General features: G+C 40.9%; 2 protein-coding genes across 3 annotated transcripts in view; both read left to right on the top strand.

Annotated features, from left to right (window-relative positions):
* The window catches only part of arap3 (ArfGAP with RhoGAP domain, ankyrin repeat and PH domain 3), a 31,730-nt gene extending 26,802 nt beyond the window's left edge, over positions 1–4,928 (top strand). Inside the window, exons 28-35 of the mRNA XM_079352968.1 lie at positions 88–216; positions 398–534; positions 612–694; positions 863–898; positions 1,174–1,237; positions 1,464–1,601; positions 1,733–1,771; positions 2,099–4,928. Of these exons, the coding sequence (XP_079209094.1) occupies positions 88–216; positions 398–534; positions 612–694; positions 863–898; positions 1,174–1,237; positions 1,464–1,601; positions 1,733–1,771; positions 2,099–2,596 (1,124 nt within the window). The 3' untranslated portion in view covers positions 2,597–4,928. The remainder of the gene's footprint in view (positions 1–87; positions 217–397; positions 535–611; positions 695–862; positions 899–1,173; positions 1,238–1,463; positions 1,602–1,732; positions 1,772–2,098) is intronic.
* Positions 4,929–5,680: 752 nt separating this feature from the next.
* Positions 5,681–14,985, top strand: LOC306829091 (protein NLRC3-like). 2 transcript variants are annotated; one of them, XM_079351951.1, is made up of 11 exons: positions 5,681–5,721; positions 6,628–6,722; positions 6,810–6,926; positions 7,007–7,120; positions 8,099–8,177; positions 8,317–8,545; positions 9,310–11,113; positions 11,419–11,592; positions 12,167–12,340; positions 12,530–12,576; positions 12,722–14,985. In XM_079351951.1, exons 2-11 carry the CDS (start codon positions 6,655–6,657, stop codon positions 13,306–13,308), a joined length of 3,393 nt encoding a protein of 1,130 aa, XP_079208077.1. In that variant the 5' UTR covers positions 5,681–5,721; positions 6,628–6,654; the 3' UTR covers positions 13,309–14,985. The 2 variants fall into 2 exon arrangements, with proteins under 2 accessions (XP_079208077.1, XP_079208076.1); XM_079351950.1 differs by lacking the exon at positions 5,681–5,721 and having other exon boundaries at positions 6,564–6,722.
* Positions 14,986–16,091: the final 1,106 nt, after the last annotated feature.

The raw sequence follows: 16,091 nt of genomic DNA, 5'->3' as shown, positions 1-16,091 counted from the left end.
TCTGCGACACACCTGGATTGATGAGTTCAGGATGCCTGGGAGATTTAACTCTCTTGACTGTCTGTTGTGTTGTCGCTGTCCATTCAGAGCGTCCGTTACACCCCAAAGAGAAGGTGCTGGAGCAGGCACTGCAGTGGTGCAAGATGGCAGACCCGAGCTCCGCCTACCTGGTGGTGAAGAGAGTTCCTAAAGGAGAGGGCATCAACATCCTCACCTGTAGGTCACACACTGAACACACACTGCGTCCTTGTCCTACAGCTGCAGCCTTGTAAATGAGTTAGACCAGTTTCTCTCCCAGTGATCAAACCTCCATACTGATGTTATTTATATTAAAGTCAATGTAATGAGAGTATGGATTGGTGTGGTCATGACAGTGTGTTATATTTCCATCAATCAGCCTATAAGAGTGAGATCATGAAGGTGGGTCTGCTGAAGTGTCGAGAGGAACCTCCGAAGCTGCTTCAGGGAAACAGGTTCCAGGAGAGGACGTTCCAGATCAAAGAGCACAAACTGCTGCTGCTCAAAGACAAGAAGGTAACACATTCTCACAGAACACCAGTAAACACACCCACACTGGTCCAGGCCTCTAACTCGACCCTGTGCTTATCCAGAGCATCAAACCGGAGAAGGAGTGGGCTCTGAAGTCCATGAAGATCTACATCGGCATCCGGAGGAAGCTCAAAGCTCCGACCAGGTGACACGCACACACACGCACACACACGCACACGCACACAAACACACACACACAAACACACGCACACAAACACACTGGTATTTACTCTGACCCTGCTTCTGACAGCTGTAACATTCTATCTTAAAAGTGTGTGCAGTAAATGTGTGTATTACTTGTCTCCTCCTGCAGGTGGGGCTTCACAGTCATGTCAGACAAACACCAGCTGTGAGTTTCTTCTCTTCATTGTTTAGGAGTCAGGACTGTTCAGAGTTTAATCATGGAGTTTATGTTACCCATAAAAGGATATTTATGCTGATAAAATAACTCTTACATTTATACTATGTTAAAAAACCCTACAAATACCTGAACACTAAACCATTGAAATCTTGAATCCGGTTTAAGCTTCTTCTTCTACTTGCTCTTTCTCCTATTCTTCAATTTTCCTTCATTCTCCTCCTCCTCCTCCTCCTCCTCCTCTTCCTCCTCCTTCTCTCTTTCAGGTTCCTTTGCTGCACCTGTGAGGCTGACCTCTGGGACTGGATCACTAGCTTTCTCAAAGCTCAGGTGAGATCATCTGTCCTCCTGAAACATGTCAATCAGCTGAAACACAGCGTACTTCCCTCAGCTGTGGGCGGGACGTCTGGTTGAGAGTGCGAGTGTGGAGGGAGCAGTTAGAGGACATATCACACAGACAGTGTTTAAACTGCAGCTCCCAGACTCCTCTGGAGCTCTAAAGGTCATCCGCTCACAGTTTCCTGCTTTCTCTTCTTCTTCTGTGGTTGCTTTTCAGAACGATGACCCTGGTCCTCCGGTGCTGAGACGTCACTCCTCCTCTGATATCTCCAAACAGAAATTCGGCACAATGCCTCTCGTCCCCATTAGAGGAGACGAGAGCAACAGCAGCCTCCTGTCAGCCAATCAGACGTTGGTATGGTCACATTTAACTTTGTTCCTTTCCTTTGGTTCTAAATTATTCGGAACATTTTCAATCAATTTACCTGATGAAAAAAACTCTACTTTTGTGCTTTAACGTGTTTCTTTTTTTTTTTTTCTCTGCAGAGAAAGTTACATGACAGAAGGACCCTCTCCATGTACTTTGTGAGTACACTGTACTTCATATATTTTTCAGGACTCGATACTTTTAGTTTTACTTTGTGTTTCTTATTCTACTCTGGATTTCTACTCTAGATTTTTAACCTGCTAATTTGTACTTTTTTTCTTTGTTGGTATTTTAAGATATTTTTTTCAATTTCACTTTGTTCTTATATGTCATACTTTAACTGCATTATGGTGAGTATTTTGAGGTTTAAAAGTTCATGTGTATTTTGTATATTTCCTGTGTACTTTGTGTGTATTTTGTACTTTCCTGATATATTGTAAAGGGATTCAATGGATAATTGATCGGCTTTGTCTCTTGACCGGCAGCCCATGAAGGTGCAGCAGGACTCATTGGAAGAGCGCTCAGAGTCTCCGGACCTCCCAGAGCCGCTCTACGAGGAGGTCGGGGACTTCGGCCTGCAGGTCCTAAAGTCACTGGAGACCAGCTTTCTGTCCAGCAGCACTTCAGAGACCCAGGAGGTCATGGACCAGCCGCCGCTCAGACTGGTTCCGGTGGAAACCGGACACATAGACCACATTATTGTCCCTGACTCGGTCCAAACCGACGGGGGCTGTTTGGACTCTGAGGAGCAGATAGGAGGCGGGGATGGAGGAGCAGACTGTCAGCAGCCCGCAATGAGAAGGAGGAGGAGTCAGCTGACGGGCGTCTGTACGCCGTCACAGGAGCTGCTGCTGCAGGAGCTGTCGTCTGCCTTTAACAGAAGGACCGAGGAGGAGGGGGAGGGAGAGGAGGTGCAGGGGAAAAAGGAGGAGCGCAATCACGGCGATCAGGAGGAGGAGGAGGAGAAGCCCTATGATGTCTGACAGGAAAGAAAGTTTTATCATTGCTCATTTAATTGAAGAAATCTTTCACAGTCTGTTGCAGTCAGGAGGAAATCTTAAACCCCGAATTCCTTTGCATCACATTTACTTTTATTTCTGTTTCTGCAGCCATAAGAAACAACACACAGACTGTCTGTTTACAATCCTGCAGTATGTGACCGCCCACCTCAGTGATGGGCACGTTACTAAAAATTAGTAACTAACTTAGAACTTTCTCCACATTCATTTTCACATTATTTAGTGTTGCTGTGTGAGCGTAGAGAACTCTCACATTCATATAATATTAAAGCCAAGTAAAGGTGGAGGTCTTTTGCTCATCAGTTCTCTGAAGGCAACAGACTCAACAGTCGATATGAACCATGTTGTCAACCTGTCAGTCAGCCCTGTCTGTTTGTATGAAGTGGATCCTCCTGGGTCTGAAGGGAGCTTCAGCTGGGTCTCGGGTTTCTGCAGGTTCTCTGACAAGAAGTCTAGTAGAACCGTGTTGTTTTGCTTTGTGCTTCACGAGAGTAGAAGTACTATTCCTGGTGATGGGCGAAGTTGTCCTTCCTGCACATAGTACAACTCACCGCTGTGTTGGTGTCCTTCACCTCGAGAAGGGAAAATAATGTTTTTATTTTAAAGACAGAAAGTTTAGGCCTGAATGATCACCAGCCTGTGTGTTTACTGTGTGTGATGTTCTTTCTCCTAGGATGCTACTGTGCTGACTTTAGCTTAACCTCGCCTGCAGATCTTTACTGTCAGGAACTCTACCTGTATGAAACTGGCCACTGAGCAGTCAGATCTTTTGTTCACAGAGAGCTAATCATGAGAGGGGGAGGAGGGAGAGAAGCCAACAAACATTACCTGTTATTATTTTTAATATAAAATATATGATGGTGATATATATTCAGTTATCATCCCACAACAGAGACTGAACACTGAAGTTTTCTACTTTTTGTAGGCCTACATATGACAAATTAAATTGGGTGTCCTTACTGCCTTCAGTTACATTTTATGAGCCCTATCCTGCTCCGTGCAGCGCTACAGCTGCAGATGAAACATCTTAAACATATGATAAAGTAAATATTTAAGGAAAGAGACAGAGGTATTATATTCAGATCTATCGTGCACTAAGTCATATTATGAACCTTTTTGCACAGTCACTTGTCAGATTTTTTTTCTAGTTCTTCCTGCATTCGTTGCTACATCTACGCTTCTATTTTGGATTATGTGTTCAACTCGTTCATATCTCTCGAATATCACAGTTTGCAGGATCTACTCATAGGAGACTGGTCCATTATGATCTGACCTGTATCTGATTTGGATGCACATATGAAAGTAGCTCAAATCTGCTTTGAAAATATATTTTTCCATGTGACTGTTCATATCAGATCTGAGTTACATAGGAGCAAAACAAAATCTGATTCCAGTCACTTTTTCCTGATGTATGAACCGGCCAAAATCTCTCCGTTTGCATCTATGCAGACCCACAGATATCCTAGGGCCGACATTACCCACAATACGCTCCTCCTTTTACGAGTGGGGTTACCAGGATGGTAAATAATATCACTGACACTGACCAGCTTGACATGACTTGGGGACATTTCAAAGACATGATGTGACTCCCTCTGGAGACAATACAAGGATTTGAGCTTGACCTTAATCTAAGAGGTTATATTTTACGAACACATGGAAACACCTATTTGTGAAATCACTAGAGGTCATCTTTAAAGTCATTAAGGTGATGTACATAAAATAAGCTAGATATTATGGTGCAGAACTGCTAAAGAACAGACTGGTTTTTACTGGTTTTAATGGTGACTCCTGGTGGACTTATACACACAGTAATGTTGTTTTGTTATTGTAAATATTAGATATGTAAAAGGACTGCATTTCATTTAACCAAACTGTACATTTTTATTCATTTATCATGTAATTACTATATCTGTATATGTTAACTTATTTTATAAAACTACAAATGTTCCTTCTTTATTACACCAACCCCCAGACAGATACTCTGAGTGGACAGCAGGAGGCAGCACACTCATGTTTTTAAATGAACAACCGTGTTAGAACTCAAACTAAAAGTAAAATTAATACAATGAAAAACAACGTTATCAGTTCAAAATGTATTGACATGAAACAAAAATAAAGTAGAAAATGTCCGGCGGTGAAGTGTCTTGTCCCAGGCCTCGGTGTAACTGGTCCCAGTGTGTCTGTCTAAGTGTTCATACTGTGTATATCTGTTCTACAGTATTCGATGAGCTGTTTCTCTCCTGGAAGGTTTCATGTTTATAAAGGATGATATTAAATATGTCTGGTTTATAATGAATTGTTACGTGTCTCCTTGTGAGTGTATAATTGTACAATTGAGTGTGTACAATTACGAGGTTCATTTATTTTAACGATCAGTTGTGTATCTATACTTTTTAAAGTGCTGAACTTAAAACCAGGAGAGAGAGAGAGAGAGAGAGAGAGAGAGGCACAAATACTTAAGCAATTAGCATTTGCCAAACTATTATTCCAATTTAGACAGTGTGCTGTGGTTTGCCTACAATATTGGTAAATAAAAACAAAAATGATTCAATATTGGGTTCCTCAGGACTTCTATGTTAGGCTATTAGCACAATTATGTTTTTTGAGTAGAGTAGTCAGTATTTTATGTATTCTGGCAATTACTATCCTTTCTTTCATTAAAAAAAAAAAAAAAAATCAGCAATGGAGGTCATATTTCAAAAGAGGCGCACCGCCACTGCTAAACGCATAAAGTGGAAATACTGCCATTACAGATCAGGAGACATTTTATGTACCGCTTTCATTGTTGCCATAACCAGTCACATGATATCCAGCCACTCTGTCCTCAAGTTTAGTTTCACTTTGTGAGCTATTCCTGTCGCAGCTTCTTCTCTCTATGTGGAGGTCTGTAAATTCCACTGTTTATGTTGTGTGATTTAAATAAGATGCCACAGTAAGAGTTCAAAGCTCTGCTCACAGCCATTTTTCCTTCCATTGGTGTAAGAGTCTGCTACAACTTTAAAAACAGGAAGTCTTAAAGTGAAACATTTACTGGATCAGTGAAAATGTAGAGTTTGATCTGCCGGCTGAGTCATTTCTGAAGAACACAGGTAAGAGGTCATTTTGTGTTTTTCTTTTTTTTCACAATCAAGTAGAAGAGAGGAAGATGCCTTTACCTGCAAAAAGTCACTGATAACAATTTATACCAGATGCATTTTAAAAGCATAATTTTGTAAAACATTACTTATACGCAATAACAGATTAATTTTTCATCCTCTGCATTTTTATTCATCGGTGTCCTAAAAACGGTCATGTTTGAACTGTAAATTAAGTTATTGGCCATATTGCAATAATATTTTAATTAAATGGGAAGCCTCTCAAAGAACACATCTTGTTCAAAACTAATCTAAAGAACCCGTATGTGAAACAAGGGGAGAGTAACATTTACTGCTGAGCAATGATATATAACAGTAAGAAATGAAGCAACTGAAGGTTTTGATTGTCAATGAATTTTCCACTTATCAATGATTGGACTTATAGCAACACTATTTTACTTTTGTACCTTTTAATTGATAGTTTCAAAGGTTGATTTATTAGCACAACAACAGGCAGATGGCCTCCCTCCCATGACCACAATGAGGTCCAATGGCCTCTTCACAGCAGTATGTAGCTTTAGCAGCTCATCTAATAACAGCTAATTATTGAATTGGTGTTAGATGAGCTGCACTGCAAGCTCTCTCAACAAAGAGAAGAAATACAGATCATAATTTTTTTTTAAATTGCAATAAAAGTAAAGTAATTTCATCCATAAAGAAAGGCTTATAAAAAGTATCAGGAAGTTTTTCCCTCCAGTCTTCAAACAGCATTGTGAATGTGGTTTTATAACCATAACACTGCAGTTCAAAGAGCAACATCTCCACAGTCATATGACTACATTTAGGCGAAAGAGCTTGATATGTTTCCTCCAAATTGAGCTCTGAGTGTTTGTCATGTGGAATGATAAACCCTTCATGCAGGTGTTCATTATAAGGTGGAGCTCTGATATGGATCAGTGTGAGGAGGGAGCCCCTCCCTTTAAAACCACTCTGTGTGAGGAATCTGAAGCTCTGAGGTGAGACTATCCACAACTCTTCTACCTGTCAGACTGTCACACATCATCCATCATCATTACTCACATTAAAAACGTGTTTTTTTAAAGACCACAACAGCACTCTCCAGACCCTCTTGGACCTGAACATACACCCAGCTGTTTGTCCCTAAAGAGTGATGCATCAATGCTACTTCCTCTTTTATTTAAACAATCTGCTGATGGAAGGTAGTTTATTTCTTTGTCCGAAATGATTTTCATTAGTTTTCATCCAACATAAACGTTCATGTGTGCTGGTCTTGTTAAAGGAATCTGCTGCAGAAAGTGAACTCTCCTGAACCCAGCTGTATTTCACTTAAGAGCGACTGGTCAAAGGCTGACATCATAAACTTTGATGGAGGACATCCACCTGTTTATCAGCAGTAAGTTCCAACCTGTACTGAAGCCAGGTTATAAAATAGTATGAGTTCTTGTCTGACATGTTTAAAACTAAAAAAGTTTAAGTTGTAGAGGACCTCGCAAGAGGGTGAAGTGAGAAGATGCAGTTCAGATTTCGAAGAAAATAACTCAGGTTCATGTCTGAACCTTTTGGGTGTTTGCTTTCTTTATTCATGTGGTGCAGTGCAGTACAATCATTATAGCACAAGCAGACATTAAGCAGCCTGGGGCGCTTCTAGGGTCTTTTGGGGCCCTAGGCAAACATTCAGTGTGGGCCATTCCAACCAGCGTCCATTATTATTTTCACAGCAATAATGCGTTTAACACTTAGCAGGGCTTGAGAGTAAGTGCTGTCAGATGGGGCCCCATTAGGGAGGTTTACTACTGTCATTGCCAAATATACACATTTGAGGCAATGCTGTGGTTTAAAGTCTGTCAGTCTGGCTTGCCTGTTGACAAGCAGCGCCTCTGTAAGCAGCTTCACACAGATTTAGGTTGTTTGTCCATTTCTCTATAGCAGACCTATAAAATGAACGGGGAAGCAAAAAGGCCTCTGCATTGTTTCTGTCACCCACCTTCAAAGAGCAATTTTGAATTGGCTGCTGTCGTGACATGAAAGTTCAAGATAGAGAAAAACGTCAGTATCTGTCAATAAAAGAGGGAGTAATGCTAGGATGTATACCAGTGTGAGACATAAGGTTAAAGAACTATTAGAGAGTAATGTGTGCTTGTGTGCATCCACATAATGTGAACACTGCCTCTCAGAGTCTCCTGCATGATGACCTGAAAAAAAAGACTGAAGAAATGTGAACCTCAGAGAGGGGTGGATAAAACCAGGCCAGCTACAGCATTCTGCAGGACTGGGTTCTGACTCAAGACTGGGTTCTGATTCAAGCGGAGCTTAAGCTCAAGACCTTTGCGCATATCCAATGCTTTTGTTAAATTCTTTGGTATCTCCACAGAGTCGACCAGGAGAGCTTAAAAACTTCCAGGGGTCAATCTGCTCCGCAGCATCAACCGCACATACACTCAATATTTATGGTTTGTATACTTGTACAGCTACTACTATTACGTCTTATCTGCTCACAGTAACCTCTTTACAATCTAGAGGATTGTCTGTCTTTCCAAACTCGATCTGATGTTGGTTCAATGCCGTTGGTATTCTTCCATCCTGTCCCAGCTGCTGGAGGAGAACATTGTCACTTTTGTGAAGAATGAGTTGAAGAAGATCCAGAGAGATCTGAATCCAGATTTCCCAGAATGCTTTGAGAGTCAGAGGGAGTATGAAGACGGTTTGGGTGGTGAGGAAGAACAGCAGAAGACAAAGATCAGAGAGGCTTTCCTGACGCTCACCATAGATTTCCTGAGGATAATGAAGCAGGGGGAGCTGGCTGAATGTCTGCAGAGCAGTAAGAGAATTTAACATATAACTTCACTCGTTAAATTACTGTTTACTAATGGAGGTCAAAATATATCTTAATGTATATCATAGTATAGCTTCTTAGAGCAACAGTCAATTTCCATGGCTTCTCATTTTATAATATTTTATTTGGAAAACACTTCCTTTTCCATCATTGTTTACATTGAAAGTCAAAACTGTAGACATGAGAGTGGACAGTCTGCTCCACGCGTTATCTCCTGGCATTATTTCCCAACCCCTTCTTTAAGGACTTCAGGTGTTAGGGGTCATTTTAGTTACCCCACATTGATCCAATATGCTGTGTAAGCTATTCCTACTCAGATTTACTTGCTAACTCAGATGACTGGGACTGTGTTCCACCCTTCTGGCATAGTCCCTACTCTATTCACGTGGCCCCTATACTATTCATTTAGGTAACCATCCTTAGTGGTCTGAGGTTCAACAGGGGAGTCTCTCTCCTCTACTAAGTCCCTTGTGATCCACATTTTGACTGCAAGAAATGTTAGTATAAAAACAAGAAAGCTCAAGTCTCAGTGCTTAATTTGGATAGTTATTTACTGAGGTCCCAGTGCCTTACAGTTTTAACTGTGAGCATGTGGCACAGATGTTTTATCAGTTATATCAAATTGGTAAACAGTACAACATGTAACCAAGTCCTTTGACTTCAAGGAAATGATAGCCATTAAATAATAGAGATTAATTAACACTGTTGAACTGTTATCTGATCATTTTATTTCTTGTGTGCTCTTATAGAACTATCTGTTCCAAGATGTCAACGTAAATTCAAGTCTAATTTAAAGAGCAAGTTCCAGTGTGTGTTTGAGGGGATTGCTAAAGCAGGACACCCGACTCTAATGAGTCAGATCTACACAGAGCTCTACATCACAGAGGTAGGGACCAGAGAGGTCAATGATGAACACGAGTTCAGACAGATTGAAATAACATCCAGAAAACCCCACGCACCAGAAACGACTATTAGACAAGAAGACGTGATTAAAAACTTACCTGGAAGAGAAGAACCAATCAGAACAGTGATGACAAAGGGAGTGGCTGGCATCGGGAAAACAGTCTTAACACAGAAGTTCACTCTGGACTGGGCTGAAGGCAAAGCCAACCAGGACATACAGTTCACATTTCCATTCACTTTCAGAGAGCTGAATGTGCTGAAAGAGAAAAAGGTCAGCTTGGTGGAACTTGTTCATCATTTCTTTTCAGAAACCAAAGAAGCAGGAATCTGCAGGTTTGAAGAGTTGCAGGTTGTGTTCATATTTGATGGCCTGGATGAGTGTCGACTTCCTCTGGACTTCCACAACAATGAGACTATGACTGATGCAGCAGAGTCCAACTCCGTGGATATGCTGTTGACAAACCTCATCAGAGGGAACCTGCTTCCCTCTGCTCGCGTCTGGATAACCACAAGACCCGCAGCAGCCAATCAGATCCCTCCTGAGTATATTGACATGGTGACAGAGGTCAGAGGGTTCACTGACCCACAGAAGGACGAGTACTTCATGAAGAGAATCAATGACAAGGAGAAGGCCTGCAGAATCATCTCCCACATCAAGAGATCCCGAAGCCTCCACATCATGTGCCACATCCCAGTCTTCTGCTGGATCACTGCTACAGTTCTGGAGGATGTGTTAAACACCACAGATGGAGGAGTGCTGCCCAGGACACTGACTGAGATGTACATCCACTTCCTGGTGGTTCAGTCCAAAGTGAAGAACATAAAGTATGATGAAGGAGCTGACACAGATTCACACTGGAATCAAAAGAGCAGGAAGATGATTGAGTCTCTGGGAAAACTGGCTTTTGAGCAGCTGCAGAAAGGAAACCTGATCTTCTATGAGTCAGACCTGACAGAGTGTGGCATGGACATCAGAGCAGCCTCAGTGTACTCAGGAGTGTTCACGCAGGTCTTTAAAGAGGAGAAAGGACTGTACCAGGATAAGGTGTACTGCTTTGTCCATCTGAGCGTTCAGGAGTTTCTGGCTGCTCTTCATGTCCACCTGACATTCATCAGCTCTGGTGTTAATTTGATGTCAGATGGGTCAACATCATCCTGGTTTTCTAGGTTCCTTAAAGGCAATCAAAATATTAAACATGTACACCAGTGTGCTGTGGACCAGGCCTTACAGAGTCCAAATGGTCACCTGGACTTGTTCCTCCGCTTCCTCCTTGGTCTTTCACAGCCAAAAAATCAGATTCTTCTTGGAGGCCTTCAGGCAAAGACAGCACGTAACTCACAAACCAAACTGGAAACAGCCCAGTACATCCAAAAGAAGATCAATCAGAATCTGTCTGTAGAGAAAAGCATCAATCTGTTCCACTGTCTGAATGAACTGAATGATAGTTCTCTATTAGAAAAGATCCAAGAGTCCATGAGATCTGGACATCTCTCCACAGAGGAACTGTCTCCTGCTCAGTGGTCAGCTCTCGTCTTCATCTTACTGTCATCAGAAAGAGACCTGGATGTGTTTGACCTGAAGAAATACTTTGATTCAGAGGAAGCTCTTCTGAGGCTGCTGCCAGTGGTCAGAGCCTCCAGCACAGCTCTGTAAGTACACAAGAAAAATGTTTAATAAATTGTATGTAATAAAAGCAACATGACACAGGTCTTTGTGAGAAAACCACGTATAATGAAACCTGGCCTTCTGCTTGTTCTGCTCTGACTGATGCCTCATTGTCTTAAGTCCAACATGATTCAAAGAATCTGGCTGTGGCAGTGACTCATGTTCAAAGAAGCAACTGTTAATACTGTTACTCCTGACAGCCTTATTGGAAATCACAGCTAATTGTTGCTGCAGTAAAAATGAGTCACCTTCATAACATATTATTTGGTTCTTCTTGTTGTCTCTACAGGCTGGCTTGCTGTAACCTCTCAGAGAGAAGCTGTGTAGCTCTCTCTTCAGTTCTCAGCTCTCAGTTGTCTTCTCTGAGAGAACTCGACCTGAATAACAACAATCTGCAGGACTCAGGAGTGAAAGTGCTGTGTGATGGACTGAAGAGTCCACACTGCGTACTGGAAACTCTCAGGTGTGTGCCACTCATAAACTCAGCAATCAGTATTTTACCAGCACTAGTAACACATTTTGGAATGGCACCGGTACTGAGGCAGTACAGCAGATCACAACATATTTAAGTAGCTGTATCTAAACCAATATTATTTAGGTAAAGAGGGTAGACTATGCATGTGTTGTAGGGCAGAATGATGAAAATGAAACAGACATTGTGAGATTTTTTTATTCTGCAAAAAGGAATTCTACCAAAAAGTATTTTATGTAAAGCAGTTAAAAAGGTAGATTTAAATGATTTACATGATAATGTGCAATATGAATTGTATCCTGCAATGTATTTTGTAACTTCTACCATTATCACCACTATACCAGGCACCTACCACTTCTAATATCAATACAACTTCTTCCTTAACTTCTTCTTCTGCTATTTCTAACAATATCAATGATGATGCTCATCCTCATCAACATGGTGTTAAAACATGACAAATACCATATTATTTTTAATAGTTATTGGAACATATGTATGGGTGATGACACAGTATAGATAATATTGGGTAACATGTTTTTATTTTTTTTGTTGGTGTAACTTGCAGGCTTTCTGGCTGTATGATCCAAAGCGAAGGCTGCGCTGCATTGGCCTCAGCTCTTAGCTCTAACCCCTCCTACCTGAGAGAGCTAGACCTGAGCTACAATCACCCAGGAAAACAGGGAGTGAAGCTGCTGTCGGCTGGACTGAAGAATCCACACTGGAGATTGGAAACTCTCAAGTATGAGGAGGTTTTCTGCAGCTACACACAATAAGCCTGATAAAGGAGATGAGGGAGCTTTTAACTGTCAGCTAGGGCTCTGTGATGTGGACCACAAATCGTACCTCGATATTTTGTAGTTAAATGGCGGTTGAAAAAAATGCAAGGCTTGAAGAATTGTTGCTTGTCTGACACTCCTTCTGCTTTTAGGTTGGAGCCAGGTCGTGCCCGATGGTTGAAACCAGGTCTGAAAAAGTGTAAGCCTGATTTTTACTTGGCTCATTAAAAGCAGCACACAATCTACCATCTTCAAAACTTAGTACCACTCATACATTTCAACCATCTGCGACAAGACGATTGATGAATAACTGCAGCTGTGTGGTGCCTTGTTCTCTCCACCAGATTCATGTGAACTCACGGTTGACACAAACACAATGAACACAAACCTACAGCTATTCGACAACAACAGGATGATCGTTTTCATGGAGAAAAATCTGTCATATCCTAATCATCCAGCCAGATTTGAAACCTGCCCTCAGCTGCTGTGTAGAAATGATCTGACTGGTCGCTGTTACTGGGAGGTCGATTGGAGTGGGGACGTTTATATATCAGTGAGTTACAGAGGAATCAGCAGGAGAGGACCCAGTGAGGAGTGTAGGTTTGGAGCGAATGATCAGTCCTGGTGTCTGTTCTGCTCTGATAGAGGTTACTCTGTCTGTCACAGTAACAAAGTAACATCCATCCAATCGACATCGTCCTCCTCCGCTTCTGGCAGAGTAGCAGTGTATGTGGACTGTCCTGCTGGCACTCTGTCCTTCTTCAGAGTGTCCTCCGACACGCTGATCCACCTCCACACCTTCAACACCACATTCACTGAAGACCTTTATCCTGGCTTTGGTCTTTGGTCTGAACTCAATTGGCACTTTACAGACTTTGCTGGGTTCTCTTCTACTGGGCCTGGTTCTTCTGTGTCTCTCTGTACTCTGTAGGAGGGACAGACTCTTCAAAAATATTTGGGGACCTGACGTCAGTTTTGAGTGGGAGGGTCAAAGATAGATAGATAGATAGATAGATAGATAGATAGATAGATAGATAGATAGATAGATAGATAGATAGATAGATAGATAGATAGATAGATAGATAGATAGATAGATAGATAGATAGATAGATAGATAGATAGATAGATAGATAGATAGATACTTTATTGATCCCGAGGGAAATTCAAAGTGTTTTAAATTCAAGTGTTAACCAAATAATCAGTTCAAAGTTGCATCTACTTGCAGTGGAAATCATTATCATTATTATTAATCATCATTATTCTCCTAAAGGATACACTGAGCACAGCATTATCCCCAGGGTTACACATTTACGAGACAGATTTCTTTTGTCGAACTTCGAGCGGTTGACCCGGCTCTGAGATTATTTCTTCTCCATTTATTGAGGCAAGAGTTGTCACCCCTCACAGGACCCCCCTACCTAAAAGAGCGGCACAGGACCTTTCAAAATAAAAGATGTAAAATTAAGAGATCAAAACATGAAATAAACAGGTTGTATCTCAATTAAGTTGTTACTGTTTATGAAAATGAAATGTACATTTTAATAACCAAAATCAGTTACATTTCTGTGTAGTTATAGTTAAACCTTTTTCTTATGTTGGCCTCACTTAACCAGAGTGGCTTTAATTGTAACCAATCAAATCAGGAATTCTTTATGTTGTGGTTATGCTTGGAGTTCTGGCAGCTTGATTTCAGGATGAGTGCAGGAAGAGATCACAAGGTAGAGTGAAATAAGCCGCACATGCAGAGACAGCATTGACTTCTCCAGTGTTCAATGCGCCCCCCTCTGGGGTCTATATGTAACTGCACTTCTTAATAACTTTATGGTTGAGTAAACCTATTCATCTTTTGTGTTATATGAGAATAATGATATTTGGTGCTTGTACAACTGTTCTGCAAGCCATATTACTTTTATTTGTGTGTACATTTAGATTAATCGGAAAAGATCACAATCATTATCTGCAGTGCCATGTGTAAAATGTTCAATTGAAGCTCAATTATTTTCTACTATTATGATTTTTTATTTCTCAAACTAAAATAACCTGCACCTCTGTCAGGGTGTATTGTTCTGATTGAACAGCAGGTGGCAGCACACACTCAGGATTCAACAGGTTTCACCAGTCTCTACATGGTGTTACATAGAACTCAAATTCAGTCTGTACTTTCATACATTTTATTTGTAGAGCACTTTACATTCGTAAAGAATAAAAGAGTTTTTGATACATGTAAAACATCCAAAAGAGAAATTAGCAGAGAGCTTTTTTTTAAAAAGACAAGTTTTAAGGCTTCGTTTAAAATCAGCTGTAGTCTGTGGGGCCTTCAGGTTCAGCAGTCTTGGGGCAGCACCCGCCGTAGTTAAGGTATTACCTTTAAATGTTTATTTTATGTGAATATCAGGATTTAGAATTTGACTTCACAAAAATGCTCAACTGAAAAGTGAATATTTGTTCGCAGTGATTCTTTCAGCTGTTTCTCTCCTGATTATTCCGAAAGGTTTCCTGTTTGTTATGTGAAAATATACTACGTTTACGTTTTGGATTTAAGATTGAGACAAATTAATGATAACATCAATTCAATATAAGTTTATAAAGCTAACTCTCTTTGATCATAGATGAATACTATTTCTTTTACAGTTTGTGTTGATATCAATGCTCCCTTTGGACAGTATATCTGTAATCTGCATGTCCGTTTTGTTTCCTGAGTAAAAATCACATCTTGCTGTCTTTATCAAACGTATCACTCACTGTGAATCTTTGCTGTGGAAAATGTAAAAAAGTCTATTTCTGCAGCGAGCTTTTGATCTGCTCGTCTAATTTCATCACAACATATTTGAAACTAAACAATCTCTATTATTTTATTGATATTAAAAAGTAACAAAAGTTTAAAAAATACATAAATTCCATAAGACAGGTGTGTAGGAGATGCACATCTATCAAAAACTTCAAACAAACACCTGCACACTTTACTATGCCAAAATGTTGCCAGTGCTTTTGTTCAATATAGACAGTGTGCTGGAGTTTGAGAGTGAATCAGTTTGTGGTCTCTCTCTCTCTCTCCTTCTCCATCCTTCACTGTAAAACTCTCTCTGGCATCAGTTACACTCTTGTCCTCTGTGGGCCTCTGTAGCTCACTGAAGCAAAGCAAAAGAAAGCAAAAAGGCAAAAGAAGGAGCCGGCGGCAGGAACGGAGTGCTGAGGTGAACAAAGAGGATAGATTTCAGAGAGAAGACTAAACCTTCCTAAATCAGTTAGTCCTGATCCATCCTGACCCCTGATCTGCTCATCCTGTGGAGCGTGCAGCTCAGGGGAGGAAACCGATCAGCCAAATGTCTGTCCCTTAAGTGACAAAATGCCCTGAGGTGACACACACACATACACACACACACACACACACACACATACACACATGCACTGATAATGTGTATATAGACACTGTGTGGACAGCTGCAACTCTGTGATTAGACCACCTCAGCCGAGTTCAACACAAGTCCAAGACCAGGTCCTTTAGAGTCAAGTATAAAGACAAGTCTGGGTTCAAATTATTTGTTTTACAGCTCCTGGTAATGACACAGATGTAATAAACCCTATAAAAAAGTTTTTATTCTCTGACATCTGAAAAGAAAACTGTAGAAAATGAAATCCTCAGAAATACAACCTCCTTTATCAGATCACACTCAGGGAATTCACAAAGAATGGATTGCCACCGTTAATAGCACA

Source organism: Symphodus melops (assembly GCF_947650265.1).
Source record: "Symphodus melops genome assembly, chromosome: 9".
Classification (NCBI taxonomy): Eukaryota; Metazoa; Chordata; class Actinopteri; order Labriformes; family Labridae; genus Symphodus; species Symphodus melops.
The sequence above is the reverse complement of the archived record's forward strand: the minus strand, read 5'-3'. Positions and strand labels throughout refer to the sequence as shown.

Excerpts from the sequence above, each read along its gene's own strand:
- LOC306829091 (XM_079351950.1), top strand. The coding sequence starts at position 6,601 with ATGTGGAATGATAAACCCTTCATGCAGGTGTTCATTATAAGGTGGAGC. Across the intron at positions 8,178-8,316 it reads ACATACACTCAATATTTATG|CTGCTGGAGGAGAACATTGT; the intron begins GTTTGTATACTT and ends ATCCTGTCCCAG. Across the intron at positions 11,114-11,418 it reads AGAGCCTCCAGCACAGCTCT|GCTGGCTTGCTGTAACCTCT; the intron begins GTAAGTACACAA and ends TTGTCTCTACAG.